Source organism: Schistocerca nitens, chromosome 1, assembly GCF_023898315.1.
Source record: "Schistocerca nitens isolate TAMUIC-IGC-003100 chromosome 1, iqSchNite1.1, whole genome shotgun sequence".
Taxonomy (NCBI): Eukaryota; Metazoa; Arthropoda; class Insecta; order Orthoptera; family Acrididae; genus Schistocerca; species Schistocerca nitens.
The window spans coordinates 752,537,211-752,559,639 of record NC_064614.1 but is presented as its reverse complement, the minus strand read 5'-3'; the positions used below and the strand labels follow the sequence as shown (position 1 = coordinate 752,559,639).

The following is a 22,429-nucleotide window of genomic DNA, read 5'->3' as shown; positions in this document are numbered from 1 at the left end:
GATGTCAAGCCCTATATCCCTCCGCCGATGCGGTGCTTTACATGCTGGAAGTTCGGCCATATGTCTTCCTGCTGTACTTCCAGCCTCACATGTCGAGATTTCAGATGCCCATCACATCCCAATACTCCATGTGCCCCGCCTCCCATCTGTGTCAACTGCGGAGAGCCTCATTCACCTTGCTCGCCGAACTGCAGGATCTTACAGAAAGAGCGGAAAATCATGTAATACAAGACCCTGGACAGACTGACCTATACTGATGCTAAGAGGAAATAAGAATGACTCCATCCTGTGTGAATGACTTCCTCATATGCCACTGCTACGACAACCGTGATGGGCACTACCCACCCTGTTTTGCTCCTGTGCCACCTACCTCGGGAACACCCCCCCCCCCCCCCCATCGGGGACGTCAGACCCCGCTTCTAAGCTGGAGAAGCATCCAACTTCTTTGGCTCCTCTCACTCGCAAGGGATCCCTTGGGTCCCTCCCTTCCCAGGTTTCCACAAGTGGGAAGGATGATGCCCGACAGTGGCACAAGTGCCCACAAGCAGCTGGTCGTAGGGCTTCGCGATCCTCCTCCGTCCCAGAGACTGAATCTTTGAAGCCCTCCCAGCCAGTAAAACCCAAGGAGCAGTGAGAAAAGTCCAAGAAGACCAAGGAACTTGCGGTGGCACCCACCTCACTGCAACCTTCAAGTTCTGCATCTGGGGATTAGATGGAGATTCTGGCATCTGCTGAGGACCTAGATCTTGCTGGTCCCTCAGACAAAATTGATAGCAATTGCACAGGTACTCAATTGGTGGCAGCAGGTGACCCAGCGGCATAATCTGTCTCCCCGGTCCCTTCACGCCTTTCTCGGCCATGGACAATGTCATCCTCCAGTGGAACTGCAGCGTTTTTTTCCACCATCTTGCTGAGCTCCGATAACTTTTCAGCCTTCACCCATTCCTCTGCATTGCTCTTCAAGAAACTTGGTTTCCGGTGATGCTAACCCCCACCCTCCATGGCTATCGGGGTTATTATAGGAACCGGGCAGCTTATGAAAGGTTATCTGGTGGCGTCTGCATCTACGTCCTTCACTCTCTTTACAGCGAGTCTGACCCTCTACAAACACCTGTAGAGGCTGTCGCTGTTCGGGTGTCAACGCCTCAGGCTGTTACTGTCTGCAGTCTCTATCTTCCAACGGATGGTGATGCCCGCAGCATGTCCTGGCTGCGCTGATAGCCCAATTGCCGCCACCTTTTCTGTTACTGGGCGACTTCAACACCCATAACCCTCCATGGGATGGATCAGTGGCAACAGGCCGAGGCAGCATCGCCGAGCAAGTATTGGCACAGCTTGACCTTTCCCTTTTAAATAATGGTGCCTTCACACATTTCAGTGTGGCGCATGGCACGTACTCAGCCATCGACCTTTCCATCTGCAGCCCTAGCCTATTACCATCTGTCCAATGGAGTGTGCATGACGACTTGTGTGGTAGTGACCACTTTCTGATCTTTCTGTCACTGCCACAGCATCACTCTTCTTGGCACCCCTGCAGATGGGCTATGAATAAGGTTGACTGGGACTTGTTCACCTTCATTACCACTATTGAGCCTCTTTCCAATGACGCCATTGATGCGGGGGTTCACTTGGTCACCACTGGCATCATTACTGCTGCAGAATCTGCCATTCCCTCTTCTTCTGGGTCCCCTTGGCGGAGGACTGTGCCTTGGTGGTCGCCTGAGATCGCTGAGGCGATTAAAGATGGCAGGCGGGCACTCCAGCGTCACAAGCGACATCACTAATTGGAACACCTCATCGCCTTTAAACTTCTCCATGCGTGAGCCCGCCACATCATTCGCCAATACAAGCAGGAGTGCTGGGAAAAGTATGTTTTCACCATTGGCCTTGGTACCTCTCCATCGCAGGTTTGGACCAAGATTAGGCGACTCTATGGCTATCGGAACCCCGTCAGCGTCCCTGTGCTCTCACTGAATGGAGCAGTCTGTACTGACTCCGACACAATTGCAAACCGCTTAGCGGAGCATTTTGCTCAGAGTTCTGCTTCTGCGAATTACCCACTGGCCTTCCGCTCCCTGAAAGAGCGGTTGGAACGTCGGAGCCTTTCATTTCACATTCGCCACCCTGTATCGTACAATGCTCCATTCAATGAGTGGGAATTCCAAAGTGCCCTAGCCGCTTGCCCTGATACGCCTCCCAGGCCAGATCATATCCACTGTCAGATGCTCAAACACCTCTCGGTGGACTGCCAGCGATGCCTCCTAGCCCTTTTCAACCGTATCTGGGTTGAGAGTGAGTTCGCGTCACAATGGCGGGAAAGCATTGTAATCCCTGTTTCGAAACCTGCCAAGAACCCACTGGAGGTGGACAGCTACCGCCCCATTAGCCTCACCAACGTTCTTTGCAAGTTGCTCGAACGCATGGTGAGTCAGCGGTTGAGTTGGTTACTTGAGTCTCAGGGCCTTCTGGCTCCGTTTCAGGGTGGGTTCCCTAAGGGTCTTTGGGGTCCGCTGCCAATTTCATACAAAATTTTAATTTTCTGTCGCTTCGTACCTTCCGTGTGCGAGTTGTAGCCTCCCATAGTTCCTCCAGAGTTCAGGAGAATGGGGTACCGTAAGGATCTGAATTAAGTGTCTGCATCTTTTTAATTGCAATTAATGGGCGGTGGGAACGTCTGTCTCAGCCTCCTTGTATGCTGACGATTTCTGCCTATATTATAGCTCCACTGGCATTGCAGCTGCTGAACGGCAGCTGCATGGCGCTGTCTGTGAGGCGCAGTTTCGGGCTGCCAAGACCTGTGTTATGCATTTCTGCCGGCGACGCTCTGTTCACCCTGAGCCATGGCTTTATCTTAACGGTGAGCCTCTTGCTGTGGTGGAGACGCATTGGTTTTTGGGATTGGTTTTCGATACCCAGTTGACTTGGCCGCCTCACATTCGGCAGCTTAAACAGATGTGCTGGGGGCATCTTGATGCTCTTCATTGCTTAAGCCACACCAGCTGGGGTGCCGATCGGTCTGCCCTTCTACAGCTGTACCAGGCCTTAATTCAGTCCCGTATAGATTATGAGAGCCTGGCTTATGGCTCGGCATCCCCTTCCGCATTGCGGTTGCTGGACCCCATCCTTCACAGCGGGATCCGACTTGCCACTGCAGCTTTCCGAACAAGCCCTGTCAACAGCATACTTGTGGAGGCAGGTGTCCCTCCATTATGGTTCCGGTGCCGACGATTGCTGGCCGCGTATGCTACACACATTTGTAGCTTGCCCGGGCATCCCAATTATCGTCTCCTGTTCCCTCAATCGGTCGTCCATCTTCCGGAACGGCGGCCCCGGTCAGGGTGTATGACAGCGGTTCGTATCAGAGCTCTTTTCCGGGCCCCTCTGCGCATACTCCCGTGATGTGTGCCCCGCCCATGCCTTTGGCTCAATTTGGCACGGGGTCCTAAGGACTCAGTCCCTCCTGAGGCTCTCCGCTGCCACTTTGATTCAATTCTTGCTACATTTCAAGGCTCTGACGTTGTCTATACTGACGGTTCGATAGTTGCTGGTCATGTTGGTTATGCTCTTACTCTAGGGGATCATTATGAACAACGCTTATTGCTGGCTGGCTGCAGTGTTTTTACTGCCGAGCTGGTCGCCATCTCTCGCGCTCTAGAGTATATCCACTCCTGCTCAGGTGAGTCCTTCGTTATCTGTAGTGACTCCCTGAGCAGTTTACGAGCTATCGACCAGTGTTTCCCTTGCTCTCGTCTGGTGATGGCTATCCAGGAGTCCCTCCATACTCTTGCCTGTTGCGGCCGCTCTGTGGTCTTTGTGTGGACCCTGGGACATGTCGGCATTCTGGGAAATGAACGTGTTGACATGCTGGCCAAACAGGCTGTCGGCGCACCAGCCTTGGAGATGGGCCTTTTGGAGAGTGACCACAGGTCAGTTTTGCGGCAGAAAGTACTTCGCACCTGGGGTGAAGAATAGTGCACCCTTCCTTCACCCAAAAAACTTCGGGGCATCAAGGAGGCTACTGGTGCGCGGTGCTCCTCCTTGCGGGTCTCTCGCAGGGAGTCTGTTGTTCTCTGCTGGCTGCGTATTCGCCACACCCGGATGACGCGCAGCTACTTACTGCTCCGTGAGGACCCACCTTTATGTCGCTGCGGGTCAACTTTGACGGTAGTCAACATTTTGTTGGCCTGTCCCCTTTTTTACTGCGCTCAGCAGACGTTTGCGCTGCCTGATATGCTCCCTGCACTTTTAACAGATGACGCTGCCATGGCAGGCTTAGTTTTGCGTTTTATTCAGGCAGGGGGCTTTTATCATTTGATCTAAGTGTGTGTCCTTTTTTTTGTTTTGAGTCTGGCCTTTGACCTACGATTTTAGACTGGGTTTTTTTAGTGGATTTCTTCGCAGTTGGCATTTCCTTTTTTGTCTTTATGGTCGGCCAACCACTGTCACACTCTGTGTGATTTTAATTCCTTTTGTCTGGTCTCTGTCTGAGTCTTTCTTGTCCTGTGTCGTCTCTTGTGAACTCCATTGTTTGTTTTTTATCCTTTGTGGGTGTTTCACGTTCATGGAAAAAGGGACCGATGGCCCTAGCAATCTGGTCCCTTCAATCCCACATACCAAGCAACCAACCATTTACTGGGCTGTGGTCTTGTCCCGATTGGACTATGATTGCCAGGTTTGTGCCACTGTGACACCTTCAGCTTTGAAACTATTGGCCCATTAAGTCAGCCCCCTCAGGGGCTCGGCATTCATTTGCTGAGTATGGGCTTGGCGCCTCCGGGGTTCCTGAAAGGGGGGGGGGGGGGACTGGTTAGCGCCACCAGCCCTCTTGCCACCAGAAGCTCTGGGCATGCTTCAGTGACCATCATGTGGCACATAGGTGGAATGTTCTGTGTCTCAGGGAATGGGTGTCTTGGCTCCATCATGTGGACCATGTGGCTCCACTTGAAACAGAAGTCATTCGGAAGCTGTCACCAATGGGCGTACCACCTAAGCCACATACCACTACCCACCACCAGAAGCCAACTAAGCTGTCCCTGCAACCCAAGCAACCAAAAGTCCTTCGAGAAGTGGTTCCAAGTCCAAGAAAGTGGTGGTTAAACCTTCGGATCGGCGCGCTCTCCCCCTCTCTGATGGGGATTACAATCTTGAGGATATGGAGTTCAAATCAGAGGAGCTGGAGAGCCAGGAACCGGTTAACGTTCCCCCTGATCTCCCTGGTAAAGTTCTACCTCCGAGGGAGAAAGACAAGAACAATCTTCGCTAAACAATGGCTTCCACAGTGACTTCTGTGTTGCAGTGGTATTTAAATGGATATTGCTCACATTTGGAAGAATTATAGCTCCTAGTTCAGGAGAAACTGTTTTACATGTACTTACAAGAAACACATCTTAAAGTCACCGACGAACCTGCATTACGGGGATGCCACCCATACTGGAAGGACAATATTATTGGCGATAGGGCTAAAGGTGGAGTGGCTGTTTTCATTGATGACAGATGCCACTCCTCTCCAGACCCTCTTACCACGACCATACAAGCAATTGCAGTGAAAGTTTTCGCACTCTTTAATTTTGCAGTGTGTTCATTGTACCTTCCACCTAATGATACTTTGAATACAGACACACTGGCACAACTCTTCCAGGCACTCCCACACCCATTCCTTCTTGGGGAACTTAAATGCACACAGTGTGCTGCCCTCCAGGGGTCAGATGATCGAGCGACTCTTCCATTCTGAGAATATCTGCCTTCTAAATGCGGGTCAGATGAAACAGTTTTCCAGAGTACAGGGTCTTTTTCAGCAACTGACCTTTGTTTTTGTTCCCCAGCAATTGCAGACTCAGTTCAGTGGGAAGTGGCTACAGATTTACATTCTAGTGACCACTTCCCAGTGTGGATCTGTCTCCAACTAGGACAGTGGCTGACAGGAGACAACGCAGATGGATGATACAAAGAGAAAATTGGCTGCATTACAGTCGACAGGGTATTTTTGAACAAAAGGATTGTGCAAAGGAGGCGGTGGTCCATATCACTTGTGAGATCTGACGGGCTGCCACAGAGTCCGTCCCCCGGTCTAGTAACCACCTCAGATGACTGCGTGTAGCTTGGTGGAATGACGACTGTTGATTGGCAATCAGGACCAGATGAACAGCTCTGTGGAACTTCAAACACAGTCCAACTACAGAAAACCCTTATGCCTTCAGATCTGCAAGAGCACATGCAAGGCGAGTAATAAAAGAATGGAAGACGGCTTCCTGGAGGGAATTCACAACTTCCATTAATTGGTCGACTTCTACTGGGCAAGTTTGGTACTCTATAAGACAGATTTCTGGCAACGGCAGTACACGTCTCTTTATGGCCTTGTGAAGTAATGGGATCTTGGTGGACACACCAGAAGACATCGCTCAGATTTTAGCTGAACACTTTTTTTACTGTCACTACATCAACCAGATAAACTCCTGCTTCTCAGGTGTTCCGTAGGATTGCAGGGATGAGGAAGCTCAATTTCTTCTCGCATAATGAGGAAGTCTACAACCTTCCGTTCTCTATGTGGGAACTGGAATCAGCTTTGTCTGCAGCCAGAGACACTGCTCCTGATGAGATCCATTATGCCATGCTTTGTCATCTGTGCCCTGAAACAAAAGGACGGCTCCTCTCCTATTTCAGTCGGATCTGGTTTGATGGACAGTACCCCACAACTTGGAAGGAGGCAATATTAATTCCATTCTGGAAATCAGACAAGGACTGTAGTGCACCTAAAAGTTACCGAAGTGTAGCCATTACCAGTTGTATGTATAACACTCTTGAACGCAAGGTCAGTCGCCACCTCCTCTGACTGCTCGAATCCTGAGGTCACCTGAGCTGTTCCCAGTGCAGTTTCAGGTGCTACCGTTCCACCATTGACAACTTAATTCTACTGAAGATGGCGATACAGGAGTCCTTATGCTGAAACCATTTGCCTAGTGTTTTTTTACCTCAAAAAAGCATATGACACTTCTTGGAGGTACAACATCCTTCGCCAACTTCATGAATGGGGACTACGTGTACGGCTGCCACTTCTTATCCAATTCTTTCTTGAGGATCGGCGTTTCTGATATCGCATTTTCGATTGCCTTGTCTGACTGCTGTGTTAAAGAGAATGGAGTCCCCCAGGCAGTGTCACATTGTTTGCCATCGCTATCAATGGCATTTCCACTTCAGTTGGGTGCCCTGTCAAATGCTCTTCTTTTGTGGATGACTTTGCAATCTTCTACTCTTCCTCTGATCGTACGATGTCAGTGACGACAATGAGGCTGCTATAGCTAACCATTAGGAGGCTGGAAACCTGGGCCAGGACAACTCGTTTTCGGTTCTCTCAAGAGAGGACTACATGTGTTAATTTTAACCATGCTCGTCAAAGTTTTAACTAACCAGTGCTCACAATGGGGGACAATATTTTACAGTTTTCAAGAAACTGCGCACTTTTTGGGTTTATTATTTGGCTCAAAATTAACTTGGTTCCCACACCTGAAAGACCTATGAACAAATGGCTTCCATCATTGAATATTTTGAAATGCCTTAGCAGAAAAACATGGGGAGCTGACAAGTCCCGCCTCCTGCAGTTTTATAGGGAATTTGTTCTATTACTTTCAGAGTATGGCAGCATGGTTTACGGACCAGCCTCGTCCTTTCTACATCAAGGTGTTAGGCGCTGTCCACCCTGAGGGCATTTGGATATCGACTGGTGCGTTTTGGACCAGCCCAGTTCAGAGTCTGTGTTCAGAGGCTGGCGAACAATCACTCTGGTTTTGGCGACTTATCCTTTTGGCTCGACAGGCACTAAAAATCTCAGCATCACCTCATCATTGGCATTTAGTTAGTGGTCCAACCCAGAATGGCTGTTCAGGAATTGGCTGTGTGCGACCAAGCCATTTGGGATATATGATACAGACTGTCTCAGGGATCTGGATCTCTCAGGCATCAAAATACACAGCAAGGGATGGGACGCATTGTCACCTTGGCATCTTCTGAAGCCCAAAGTTATTTTACACTTGACTCAGTACAAGAAAAATTGTACTCCAGATTATGTTTTTACAATGTTTTTCAGTCATTTTACATACATAACACAGTTCGTTGTTTATACCGATGGATGTCAGCAAGAGAATGTCCTTGGTTGTTCTGCTGTTTTCCCAGCTAGGATTTTCAAAGTGCATCTTCTGGAACAATTTACAAATTATGATGCAGAATTATGGCGTTCTGATGGCACTGGAGAGGGTTCACAGATGTCACTGTACAAGGTTTCTTGTCTGTTACGACTCATGTAATTCACTGCAAGCACTTCACTAAATGCATCCCATGGACCAGCTGATCCAACTCAGCCATGACTCCTTGCAGCAGCTCCGAAACTGCGGTAAGGAGGTGATCTTTTGCTGGGTACCTGGCCACATCGGGATAGAGGGAAACGACGTGGCTGAAAAAGCCGCCAAGGTAGCATGTCGGGCTGGTGTTGTTCTTCAGTGGCCCATCCTGTTGCATGCCATCATCTCATTTTCTGACAGACACATCATTGTGACAGAAAACAAACTGCAGTCGCTCAAATCGACCACAAAGGCATGGCAGACTTCATGTCAGCCTCACTGCTGGAAGGAGGTTCTGCTTACCAGACTGTGCATCGGACTTAGTGCTTTCACACATGGCTTCCTCCTTCAGTGCAAGGAACCACTACTCTGTGAAGTTTGTGGTGTGCCACTGTCAGTACAGGGTAATTTGGCCACATGTGTTCTACATACTGATATTTGGACTACCCTCAGTCTCATTGGAGATCTGCCCACCGTCCTCGGAGATAGCGATTCCAATGTTACAAGAGTGGTGAAATTTTGTGAACTGTCAGGCCTCATCCCTAAATTGGCGGGGAAGGGAGGCAGACTTTAATACATTGTAAACTGCTCTTCATGTGGTGGAAGCCTTCGTCCCCACCTGTGAGATTAGCATGCTGACTTTACATTAAGGCTCTGATGACCATGATCTTGAGTGCTCCTCACCTCTGATCATCATCATCATCATCATCATCATCATCATCATTAAATCATCACAGAGTAAGACTGGGCACTGGAGTCTTCCGGACTAGTCCCATTGACAGTCTCCTAGCTGAAGCAGTAATCTTATCTCTTCAGTTTCAATGCTACCCTCTCTTGCTCACGTACACAATTACCATACAACTTTTTCTAATCACTTGACTATCAGGTTGGTTTTACATACAAGGGGCATAAACCTCCTGACACTTACTCTCAGGTGGGATTGTTGTTGTGGTCTTCAGTCCAAAGAGTGGTTTGCTGCAGCTCTCTGTGCTACTCTATCCTGTGTAAGCCTCTTCATCTCTGAGTAAGTACTGCAACCTATGTCCTTCTGAATCTGCTTGGTTATTCATCTCTTGGTCTCCCTCAACAATTTTTGCCCTCCATTCCTCCCTCCAGTTCTAAACTGATGATCCATTGATGACTCAGAATGTATCCTACCAGCTGATCCTTTCTTGTAGTCTAGTTGTGCCACAAGTTCCTCTTGTCCCCAATTCTGTTCAGTACCTCCTCATTAGTTACATGATCTACCCACCTAATATTGAGCAGCACCACATTTCAAAAGCTTATATTCTCTTCTTGTCTAAACTGTTTATTATCCATGTTTCACTTCCATGCATGGCTACACTCCACACAAATACTTTCAGAAAAGACCACCTGGCATTTAAGTCTATACTTGATGTTAACAAATCTCTCTACTTGAAAAATGCTATCCTTGCCATTGCCAATCTACATTTTATATCCCAGGTGGCATTATCAGTTGAAATATGCCTCGAGACCCCTCTGCTGAGACATAAGCCCCCCTCCCCCCCTCCCCCCGCCTCCCCCCGCCTCCCCCACATCTTTAAAGAATGTGTTGCCCATGTATCCATGCAGTAATTGGTTAGTCCATCCATCATAGTCCATTGACCTTGCCAAGGTGGGGTAGCTTTTATGCCTTCACAATATGGACAGTTGTACCGTAGGTGCCACCACAACAGAAGGGTATCTATGAAGAGGCCAGACTAACCCACGGTTCCTGAAGAAGTGTAGCAACCTTCTCAATAGTTACAGGGGCTACAGTGTGGAGGATTGACTGATCTGGTCTTGTTACATTAGCTAATGTGCCCTGTGCTGGTGCAGCAAGGTACAGCAAACTGCTAAAAGCAAGAGGAAACCACAGCTGTTATTCTTTTTTCCCAAGGTCATGCAGCTCAACCCTATGCCTTAATGATGATCACATCACCTTGGATGAAATATTCTGGAGGTAAAATAGTTCTCCATTCAGATCTCCAGGTGAAGAGTGTAGTTATCAAGAAAAACAATTCTGGCATCCTACATGTTAGAGTATTATGTTTGATCCCATGATCAGGTAGATAGATTAGATAATCTAGAGAGGTAGATGGATAGGTCAAAGTTACGTATAGTGGGAATTAGTGTAGAATGGTGGCAATAGGAACAGGATTGCTGGTCAGGCGAGTACAGGGTTATAAATACAAAATCAAATAGAGAGAATGCAGGAATAGGCCTAACAATGAATGAGAAAACAGGAGTATTGGTAAGTTATTATGAACTGTGTAATGAACACATTATCATAGCCAAGAAAGGCATAAAGCCAACACCTGTGACTGTAGTACAAGTTTACATGCCAGTAGATCCACAGCTATGAAACAGTTTAAAGAATGTAGATAAGATAAAGGAGAGAAAAATTTAATAGTGCTGGGGGGACACTAATTCAGTAGTAGGAAAAGCAAGACAAGGAAAAATAATTGGAAAACATGAACTGGGAGAAAGGAACTGCACATAGCATAATTTAATCATAGCTTAACTTTGGTTTAAGAATCGTGTGGGGATGTTTCATATGTTGAAGAGACTTGAAGACTCTGGAAGACTTCAGATTGATTATATAATGTAAAGACAGAGATTTCGAAACAAGTATTTTAAACTATAAGACATTTCTAGGGGCAGATGTGGACTTTGACTGTAATTTATTGTTTATGAAATGCAGATTAAAACTGAAGAAATTACAAAAGGTAGGAAATTAAAGACATGGATCTGAAGAAGTTGAAGGACCTAGAAATTGGTGAGAGTTTTAGAGAAAGCATTAGGAGGTGTTGGACTGAAACTGGGAATAGAACACAATAGAAGACAAATGGCTAGCTTTGATATATGATTTAGGGAAGGCAACAGATGATCAAATAGGAAAAAAAGATAAGATCTAGTAGAAATCTGTGGACACTACAACAAATATTGAATTTAATTGTTGAAATTAAAAAATAGAAGTAAATAAAACGAAACAGACAAAAGGGAATAAAGGTGTCTAAAAAATGAGATGAGCAAAATGGCTAAGTAGGAAGCATACATAACTATGGGAAATATTGATGCTGACTATAGCAAAATTAGAGAAACTTTGGAGAAAAGAGAAGCAGCTGTATGAATATCAAGAGCTCAGATGGCAAGCCAGAAATAAACAAAGAAGTAAAAAATGGAAGGAATATATAGGGGATGTATATAAGGGAAACCAACTAGTCGACAACTTTATAGAAGAGTAAAAGAAAATAGATGAAGATGAATTGGGAGATACGAAACTGCAAGAAGATTTGACAGCCCTGAAAGACCTAAGTGGATACAAGGCCCCTGGAGTAGACGACATTAACTCGAAAGTATTGAGACGAGAGCCAGCCATGGTAAAATTATTCTACTTAGTGTGCAAGACATAAGAAACAAACGAAATACCCTCAAGAGTTCAAGATGGAAGTAATAATTCAGATACTAAAAAAGATGTGTGGTTACAAGTGTGAATATTAGAAAACTGTCAGATTAACAAGTCATGACTGCATAATTGATACAAATTATTTGCCAAAAATTGAGAAAATTAGTAGAAATCAGCTTTGTGGAACATCAGATTGGGTTCCGGAACATGCGAAGTGATACTGACTGTATGATCTATTTTAGAATATAGGTCAAATAAAGGCAAAGTGACGTTTATAGCATTTGTAGATTTAGATAAAGCATTTGACACTGTTGACTTGATTATACTCTTGAAATTTTGACAGTTGCAGGAATAAAATAAAGGAAGTAACAGGTTATCTACAACTTCTACAGACAGTAATGGGCAGTTGTAAGACTCAAAGGAAATGAAAGAAATTGAAGTGGATTATAAGGTATACATCAGCAAAAGTAAAACAAGGAAATGAAATGTAGTTGAATTAAATCAAGCAAAGCTGAGGGAATTAGATTAGGAAATTTTATAATATAAGTAGTTTGAGTTTTGCTATTTGGGCAGCAAAATAATTGATGATGGCTCAAGAAGGGAGGTACAAAATGCAGACTGTCAGTAACAAGATAAGTATCTCTGAAAGAGGAAATTGTTAACATCTGATCAATGCAATGGTTAGGAAATTTCTTCTGAAGGCTTATGTCGGGATGTAGCCTTGTGTGCAAGTGAAATGTTATCCAGACAAGAAGAGAATAGAAGCTTTTTAAATATGTTGCTAGAGAAGAATGTTGAAGAGTAGATTGTTAAGTAGAATTATAAATGAGGAGATATTGAATCAAACTGGGGAAAAATAAATTTATGGCACAACTTGACTAAACAGAAATGGAAATGGAAATGGAAATGAAGTCCCATGCTGCCTGACAAAGCATAGGGGAACGATGCGGGAGACCCACACTGCTGTACTGGGCGAGGTACTAATGGAGGTGGTTTGCCGTTGCCTTCCTCTGACCGTAATGGGGATGAATGATGATGATGAAGATAACATAACACCCAGTCATCTTGGTGCAGGTGAAAATCCCTGACCCCGCTGGGAATTGAACCCGGGACCCCATGCTCGGGAAGCGAGAACACTACCATGAGCCCCCTGCGGGTTCGGGGGTTAGAATAGGCCCGCGGTATTCCTGCCTGTCGTAAGAGGCGACTAAAAGGAGTCTCAAATGTTTCGGCCTTATGTGATGGTCCCCTCTCGGGTTTGACCTCCATCTTTCTAAATTATTCCGAAGAGCGAGCCAATTGGGGAAGGGCGCCTTACATGGTGCACTGTATCCATCGTGCATTGAGACCTTTAGCCGACTTTTTCGTCGTTGCGATGGTGTCCCGCTCGTTTTCTGTCTCTTGGGCGAAGATACGTCCCTGGGTGCGATTACCACCCTGCACTCTGTGGTGTTGCTTTTAACTGCGACGACGACCTTGGATATTTTTTCACCTAAGATCCAGCACGGTAGCCAGTCCGTTGTGGTGGGGCCGCCATGTACCCTGTTGGTTGTAGCCCCCTGACAACACAGGGATCGCTCTACTGATGCCTGCGCCGTTAACTCCCCACGTATGCCAAGGAGTAGATGCCCATCTCCCTGGGGCATCAGGACTCCCGGCAATGGCCATCCTGCCAGGTGGCTATTGCTGCAGCTGGGTGGCGCCCGTGTGGAGGGCCCTTGGTCGGAGTAGGTGGCATCAGGGCGGATGACCCGCAATGAAGCTTGGTACATCATCCCTCGCTGGCAGCCAGCCACCGGCAGTCTCTAAGCGTTCGAGGGCTCATTTTAAAGCTAACGTTTATGACCCCAAATCGTTCCCATTCCTGGCCACTCCATGGGAGGAACGAAAGGCAATGAATGACAGTGACGTGTATTCGCCCAGGTATCTCGTCTGTACCAGAGCTGATGGTGACTCGTTTCTATCCGTGAAGCCTCAGTTCTTTGTAGAGCATTTAGAGGACAAGTTTGGGGAGGTGGAGGGCTTGTCCAAAATGCGCTCTGGGTCAGTTTTGATAAAAACGGCATCCTCTGCCCAGTCACGCAGGTTACTTGCTTGTGACAAGTTGGGGGATGTTTACGTTACCATCACCCCAAATAAGAGTTTAAATATGGTCCAGGGTGTTATTTTCCATAGGGACCTCCTTTTGCAGTCTGATGACGAGCTGCGCGCCAATTTAGAGCGCCGAGGTGTACATTTCGTCCGGCGTGTTCATCGGGGTCCGAGGGACAATCAGGTAGCTACCGGTGCCTTCATCTTGGCCTTCGAAGGTGATACCTTACCAGAGAAGGTCAAGGTGATGGTCTACCGGTGTGACGTCAAACCCTATATCCCTCCCCCAAAGCGGTGCTTTAAGTGCTGGAAGATCGGTCACATGTCCTCTCGCTGTACTTCTAGCCTCACATGTCGAGATTGTGGACGCCCATCTCATCCCGATACTCCATGTGCTCAGCCTCCCGTCTGTGTCAACTGTGGAGAGCCTCATTCCCCTTGCTTGCCGGACTGCAGTATCCTACAGAAAGAACGCAAAATCATGGAATATAAGACCCTGGGCCGACTGACTTACACTGAGGCTAAGCGGAAATTTGAACAACTACATCCCGTGCGCATGATGTCATCTTATGCCTCCACTGTCACTCCTGCTCCAGCTCCTTCAGCTGCAAGATATACAGTCAGCTCTCAGAGTCAGAGGACCTCACCTGCCCCCTTGACGATGGGGGCCCCTTCTCTCGCTGTTGCTCCCACACCATCTACCTCGGGAGCAGCACCCACTAAACCAACGGGGACACCAGTCCCCACTTCTAAGCCAGAGAGGCGTAAGTCTTCTTTGGCTTTTCTCACTCGGAAGGGATCCCTTGGGTCACTCCCTTCCCAGGTTCCTACCAGCGGCACAGCAGACACCAACCAGTGGCTGAAGAAGCCACAGGTCGCTGGTCGACGGGCTTCGCGATCCTCTTCGGTCCCAGAGACTGACTCCAATAAGCCCTCTCAACAACGGCAACCAAAGGAACAGCGAGAGAAAACGACTTTGAAGACCCGTAAGTTCAAGACACCTGCGGTGGCACCTACTCCACCGCTACCTAAAAGCTCTGCGTCTGAGGATGAGGTGGAGATCCTTGCGTCCGCTGAGGACCTCAATCTCACTGATCCCTCAGACGCAATGGATAGCACTTCCACGGGTGCTCCATCGGAGACAGCAGGTGACCCAGCGGCGTAATCTGCCTTCCCAGTCCCGTCACGCCTTTCTCCACAATGGACACCCAGCGGCGTAATCTGCCTTCCCAGTCCCGTCACGCCTTTCTCCACAATGGACAATGCCATCCTCCAGTGGAACTGCGGCGGTTTCTTCCACCATCTAGCTGAACTCCACCAACTTATCAGCCTTCACCCTTTCTTCTGCATTGCTCTTCAGGAAACTTGGTTTCCAGCAATGCGAACCCCCACCCTCCGTGGCTATCGGGGTTATTATAAGAACCGGGCAGCATATGAAAGGGTGTCTGGTGGCGTCTGCTTCTATGTCCTTCACACTCTGCACAGCGAGTCTGTCCCTCTCCAAACACCTTTAGAGGCTGTCGCTGTTCGGGTGTGGACGCCACAGGCTGTTACCGTCTGCAGTCTTTACCTTCCACCGGATGGTGATGTCTCGCAGCATGTCCTGGCTGCGCTGATAGCCCAATTGCCGCCACCTTTCTTGCAGAGTCACAAGCGACATCCCTGCATTGAACACCTCATCACCTTCAAACGGCTGCGTGCGCGGGCCCGCCGCCTTATCTGCCAAAGCAAACAGGAGTGCTGGGAGCGGTATGTGTCCACCATTGGCCTCCATGTCTCTCCATCGCAGGTCTGGGCCAAGATCCGACGCCTCTATGGCTATCGGACCCCTGTCAGTGTCCCTGAGCTCTCACTGAATGGAGCAGTTTGTACAGACTCCGGCGAAATTGCCAACAGCTTGGCAGAGCATTTTACTCTTAGTTCCGCTTCTTCCAATTACCCACTGGCCTTCCACTCCATTAAAGAGCGGATGTAACGTCGGAGCCTTTCGTTTCGCACCCACCACCCAGAATCTTACAATGCTCCATTCAGTGAGTGGGAATTTCGCAGTGCCCTAGCCACTTGCTCTGATACCGCTCCTGGGCCAGATGGCATCCACTGTCAGATGCTGAAACACCTTTCAGTAGACTGCCAGCGGCGCCTCCTCGATCTTTACAACCGTCTTTCGGTCGAGGGGGAGTTTCCGTCGCAATGGCGGGAAAGCATTGTCATCCCAGTTTTGAAACCTGGAAAGTACCCTCTGGAGGTGGACAGCTACCGTCCCATTAGCCTCACCAGCGTTCTTTGCAAGTTGCTTGAACGGATGGTGAGCCGGCGCTTGAATTGGGTACTGGAGTCTCGGGGCCTTCTGGCTCCATCTCAGGGTGGGTTCCGTAAAGGCCGCTCCACCACAGACAACCTGGTGAGCCTGGAGTCGGCCATCCGTACTGCCTTTGCCCGCCGTCAGCACCTGGTCGCTGTCTTTTTCGACATGCGGAAGGCATACGATTCGACATGGCGTCATCACATCCTTTCTACGCTTCATGGATGGGGTCTTCGGGGTCCTCTGCCGATTTTTATCTGCAATTTTCTGTCGTATCGTACCTTCCGCGTGCAAGTCGCGGCCTCGTATAGTTCCTCCCACGTCCAGAAGAACGGTGTGCCACAGGGTTCTGTTTTAAGTGTCTGCCTGTTTTTAATAGCCATTAACGGGCTCGCTGCGGCCGTGGGAAATTCTGTCTCTGCTTCCCTGTATGCTGACGACTTCTGCCTTTACTACAGCTCTACTGGCATTGCAGCTGTTGAACGTCAGCTACAGGGCGCTATCCGCAAGGCGCAGTCTTGGGCTGTAGCTCATGGGTTCCAGTTTTCGGCAGCCAAGACCTGCGTTACGCATTTCTGCCGGCGACGTACTGTCCACCCGGAGCCGCAGCTTTCTCTTAACGGCGAACTTCTTTCAGTGGTGGAATCACACAGGTTTTTGGGGGTGGTTTTCGATGCTCGGTTGACTTGGCTGCCTCATATCCGGCAGCTCAAACAGGCGTGTTGGCGGCATCTCAATGCTCTGCGATGTTTGAGCCACACCCGCTGGGGCGCCGACCGATCTACCCTGTTCTGGCTCTACCAGGCGTTAATCCAGTCTCGTCTGGATTATGGGAGCCTGGCTTATGGCTCAGCTTCCCCATCTGCGTTGCGGGTGCTGGACCCAATCCTCCATAGCGGGATACGCCTTGCCACTGGTGCTTTACGCACCAGCCCTGTGGACAGCATACTAGTGGAGGCAGGTGTCCCTCCACTGCGGTTACGATGCCAACAATTACTGGCTGCTTATGCTGCCCATGTTTTTAGCTTGCCCGGGCATCCAAATTACCGTGTCCTGTTCCCGCAGTCAGTCGTCCATCTGCCAGACCGTCGGCCCCGGTCGGGTTGTCCGATCGCCGTACGCGTCAAGGAGCTTCTCTCCTTGGGTTTTTCCCTGTTCCACCTCCTTTCCGGGCACCTCTGCGTACACTCCCGTGGTGTGTTCCTCGCCCTTGCCTTCGGTTCGACTTGGCACAGGGCTCGAAGGACTCAGTCCCTCCAGAGGCCTTCTGCCGCCGCTTTTATTCCATCCTGGCCACGTATCAGGGCTCTGGAATTGTTTACACTGACGGTTCGATGGTTGCTGGTCGTGTCGGGTATGCGCTAACTCTAGGGGACCATTCCGAACAACGTTCCTTGCCGGATGGCTGCAGCGTTTACACTGCTGGGCTGGTCGCCATCTTTCGTGCCCTAGAGTATATCCGCTCCTGCTCAGGTGAGTCCTTCGTTATCTGTAGCGATTCCCTGAGCGGTTTACGAGCTCTCGACCAGTGTTTTCCTCGTTCTCGTCTGGTGATGGCTATCCATGAGTCCCTGCATACTCTTGCGTGTTGCGGCCGCTCTGTGGTCTTTGTGTGGACCCCCGGTCACGTCGGTATCCCGGGCAATGAACTTGTTGACCGCCTGGCCAAACAGGCCACCAGTGAACCCACCCTGGACATTGGCCTCCCGGAGACTGATTTGCAGGCAGTCTTCCGCCACGAAGTTCTCTCGCTTTGGGACACTGAATGGCGCAATCTGCCCACGCCAAACAAACTCCGTTCTCTCAAGGTGACGACGCGTGTGTGGCAGTCATCCATGTGAGCCACTCGCAGAGATTCAGTTGTTCTTTGTCGGCTCCGCATTGGCCACACCCGACTGTCTCACAGTTATTTATTGCGTCGTGAGGACCCGCCTCTCTGTCGCTGTGGGGCGGTTTTGACGGTGGTGCACATTTTATTAACTTGTCCGCTTTTAACTGTGCTCAGGCAGACTTTTGCGCTGCCTGATACGCTCCCTGCCCTTTTACTAGATGACTCTGCCATGGTGGACTTAGTTTTGCGTTTTATTCGGGCAGGGGGCTTTTATAGTTTAATCTGAGTGTTTATGTTTTTTAGTGTCGATTCTGGCTTTTAGCCTCTGATTTTAAACCGAGTTTTTAATGTGTTCTTGGTGGTTAGCTTTTCTCTTTTTTTTCTCTATGGTCGGCCAACCACCGTCACACTCTGTGTGTTTTAATTTGTTTTGTCTGATCTCTGTCAGAGTCTTTCTCGTCCTGTGTCGTCTGACGTCTTTCCTGCTGTTCGTTTTTTATTCTCTTTGGGCGGTTTTAATTTTTTGGAAAAAGGGACTGATGACCATCGCAGTCTGGTCCCTTTAATTCCACCAACCAACCAACCAACTACCATGAGCGACGGACACTTGACTAAAAGAAAGGACCAATTGATAGGACACATTCTGAGGCATCGAGTAATTTTCAGTTTGATAACAGGAGGTAGTATGGGCTGTAAAAATTGTAGAGAGACATGAAGGTTTGAATGCAGTAAGCAAGTGTGAATGGATGTGGGTTGTAGTAGTTATGAAGAGGCTATTGCACAGAATAGATTAGTGTGGAGAGCTGCATAAAACCATCCTTTGAACTGATGACCACAACAACTGTTGTTTAGTACCCAGACCAAGAATTATGACTAGTCTATTTCAAGGACATAAAATTTGTCATCCCCATGACCTTTCATCATCTGTTGATCTCAGTTCTTCAGGAGAAATTGTGCTACAAAAATTTACAGTGACGGTTATGAAACCATGGATAGTATGGGATATGCTTTTAAATCTCCCTCCCAGACCCCAACCCTTCCACTACTCAGAAACAACATTCTTTATGAGGAAAGTGCAGTGTTCTTTTGGTGGAGCTGATAGTCATTAACAGAGCCCTATCTTTTATTAAACAGACCTCCTCCAAATGTGTTTAATTTTTTAGTGGCATAGTGAGAGATGTCTCTAGGCTATTGATGTCACTCTTGTTACCATATGATATCTACTGTACACGAGCTTCTCTCTGACATTAGTTGTACTACCTGCTCAGTTGTCTTCCTCTGGGCCCCAAATCATAGGGGTAACCCAGGGAATGAATGGCCACCCATTGGGCTAGAGAAGCAATTACTTGCCCACCATTTGCTCTGATGATTCCAGTTGTGGATTTTGTGAGTGAATGTAAGGTGTCTCCACACTCAGAGGTGGAACATTATCTGATGGGCTAATCCTCCCTCTTAACAAAATTCACACTATCCAGGAGACTACTGCTTCATGGTATTTCTCCTTCCATTCCTCCTGGAAAAATCCATCATCCTATGTTGCCTCTGCATCAGTCATACCATATTAACCCATAGTTTTATTTTATGTAACAAGCCATCCTCACATTGTGGTTGCAGAACCTTACAGACAGCAGCTCATATCCTGATGGAATGCCCCCTCCTGGTTTGCCATGTTGTGTGTGGTCTTTTGGATTCTTTGCCTATAACATTGGTGGATGTCTTACAGACAGTTGAACTGGTTCTTAGCTTTCTCTGTAGAAGTGGTTTTTGTTCTTGGAGAGTAATGAGCTACTCCAGTGTTGTGGTTGCGGAGTGCTCACACCTTGGTGGGATGCTGCCTCCTCCTGGTGCTCTATGCCAAGCATGGTCTTTTGGATTTTTTGTCTCTGATATTGACTGATGTATAGACAGTTTAACTGTTTGTTTCCACAGAGAAAGTGGTGTTTATTCTCAAGTGTAATGTTTTAAACTGCTTTTGGGATGGGTCACCTTCATTGGACTCGGGACAAGTGGAGCCCCCTCTACCCTACGTCCTTTGCTGTCCATCTTCGTCATACCTGTTTTCTCTGTTATAATTGCTTTGAGGTGTGGGCAACCTTTTTCATCCACACCGTGTTTTAATTTTTAAGGAGTAGAGAGCTGATGATGGCAGGACATAAGGATTCCTTATCCTTGATACTACCTGATGGCAAAAGAATAACTGATCAGATTCTTATGCTTCCTCCGTGAGTGTGTGTCTGTTCCCATCTTTAATGCTTTGACTGTAACAGATAGGGGTGTGAGAAGATTCTACTGCAATGAAAATCACCTTTGTTTTAATGATGTCCACTCCAAATCCTGTATCACGTCAGCGACACTGTTTGCCCTATTTTGCAATAATACAAAACATGCTGCTCTTCTTTGAACTTCCTGTATTCCGTTTATCTTATCTGGTAAGGCTCTCAGACCATGCAGCAGTACTCAAAAAGAGGACAGACAAGCGTAGTGTAAGCAGTCTCTTTAGTACATCTGTTGCATTTTCTGTTCTGCCAATGAAACACAGTCTTTGATTTGCCATCCCCACAACATCTTGTTGTCCACCCCTTCCAATCCAACATTATGGAATGGTGTTGTTAAGATAACACCACACTGCAAGGTGAAAGTGCGGCAGGGCACCGTCATGCATAAAAATGAAAACATTGGAATCTTGTGAAGTTGAGGTAACAAGAGGTAACAACCAATTTTGCAGCATGTCCAGGTATGACATTCCTGTCACAGTGTCCTCAAAAAAGATAGGTCCATAAACTTTGTGGACAGAAACGACACAAAACACATTGAGTTTCTATGAGTCTCTTATATTTGATGACGACACCAGGATTTTGTGATCCTCAAATTCTTAAATTATGGCAGTCTACTTTACCCAATAGATGAAACATTGATTTGTCCAAAAAGACGAGCCATTCAGAAAAATTGACCTCAGCCATTTCCTAGAGAGCTGAATTGCAAAATTCGTACTTTCTATTATGGTCACCAGGATGCAATTCCTGCAGTATTTGCAACTTGTAAGGTTTCATATGCAGGCATCATTTCAGAACACGCCACACCATTGTTTTGGGAGGTTTAAGTTCCTGGCCTGCCGATCTTGTGGACTTCTATGGGCTCCATGTGAACACATCTCAGGTACACCTGACATTTTCATCAGACATGTGTGGGCAACTAGTGCCCTTTCCTTTGCATATGCAACCAACTTCCAAGAATTTCATACACCAGTCACAGATCTGCTTGTGCAGAGACGACTTCTTGCTGAATCACATCAGAATGCACATTACATTTGTATAATGGATTTACTTCACGCATATTCCAACACACGAAATGATTCCTCTTATGGTGTAGTTGTCCTGTTGCTACAAATAACTGTGCAATTTTGTGAAAACTCTGAACATTACTCTATCCAGCGACTTGTGCAGTGTGTTTCATCTTTTATTGTTTGTTTGTAATAAAAAACTGAAATCTGTTCTTTCTTTTTTAATCACCTGTTACATCTTATGTAAATTGTGGTGTTAATATATGTGGATACCCTTTTTGTGTGTGCATGTAATAATGTGAAATCTCAAACAAGCTTAAACTTAGTATTTGCTATATTCATTTGTGTATTTTATTCAAAAATATAATTAGTTTGACCTACAATGGTTGTCAGTGACTCTAATACCTATTTCCTTCTTGTTGACCCCATTTTTGAACATGTCTATTCACATTTTAATGTCATATTTTTCTAGCACTATCAACAAAGCTATGCACCAACAATGTGCAGTTTTCATCTGCAGTTGCATTGTACATTCCTTTCAGAAATATGTAGTATAGGAGTTCTGAAGATGTTTTGTTCTGTGGCCAGATAGGTTTCGCATAATGCTGTTGGAAAAAATTGTAAAAACTAACATAAGTAATTAGTTACTTTGACAACTTGATTTACATGTTATTTTATTTTGTTGTAGGAGTGGTAAATCTTCAATACAAAAGGTGGTCTTCCACAAAATGTCACCCAACGAGACATTATTTCTAGAGAGTACAAACAAGATCATTAAAGATGACATTTCAAACTCAAGTTTTGTGCAGTTCCAAATATGGGACTTTCCTGGTCAGATTGATTTCTTTGACCAGTCATTTGATTCTGATATGATATTTGGAGGGTGTGGAGCTCTGGTTTTTGTTATAGATGCTCAGGTAATGTAATTATTTGTAGTTGCTTAGTAAATTTAAGAGAAAATGCAGAATGTCACATTAATAGTGTATTTCATTCTATACTTAGATTGAAATATCTTTATGATTGACACTTCAGTTAGTCAAGAGATAACAGCAGAGATAACAGCCTGTAATTATTTTTGAAACTCCATGTGCTCACTGTGTTGCTTGGTTTGCAGGCACATATAGAGCGTTGTTCAGTGTGGCTTCCTGGAACCAGCAACTTTGCCCCCCCCCCCTCCCCCACCACT

General features: G+C 47.1%; 1 protein-coding gene across 1 annotated transcript in view; it reads left to right on the top strand.

Moving 5' to 3' along the window:
* Positions 1-22,429, top strand: part of LOC126260720 (ras-related GTP-binding protein C) — a 93,317-nt gene that overhangs the window by 36,247 nt on the left and 34,641 nt on the right. The window contains exon 3 of the mRNA XM_049958061.1: positions 21,932-22,160. Coding sequence (XP_049814018.1) covers positions 21,932-22,160 — 229 coding nt within the window. The remainder of the gene's footprint in view (positions 1-21,931; positions 22,161-22,429) is intronic.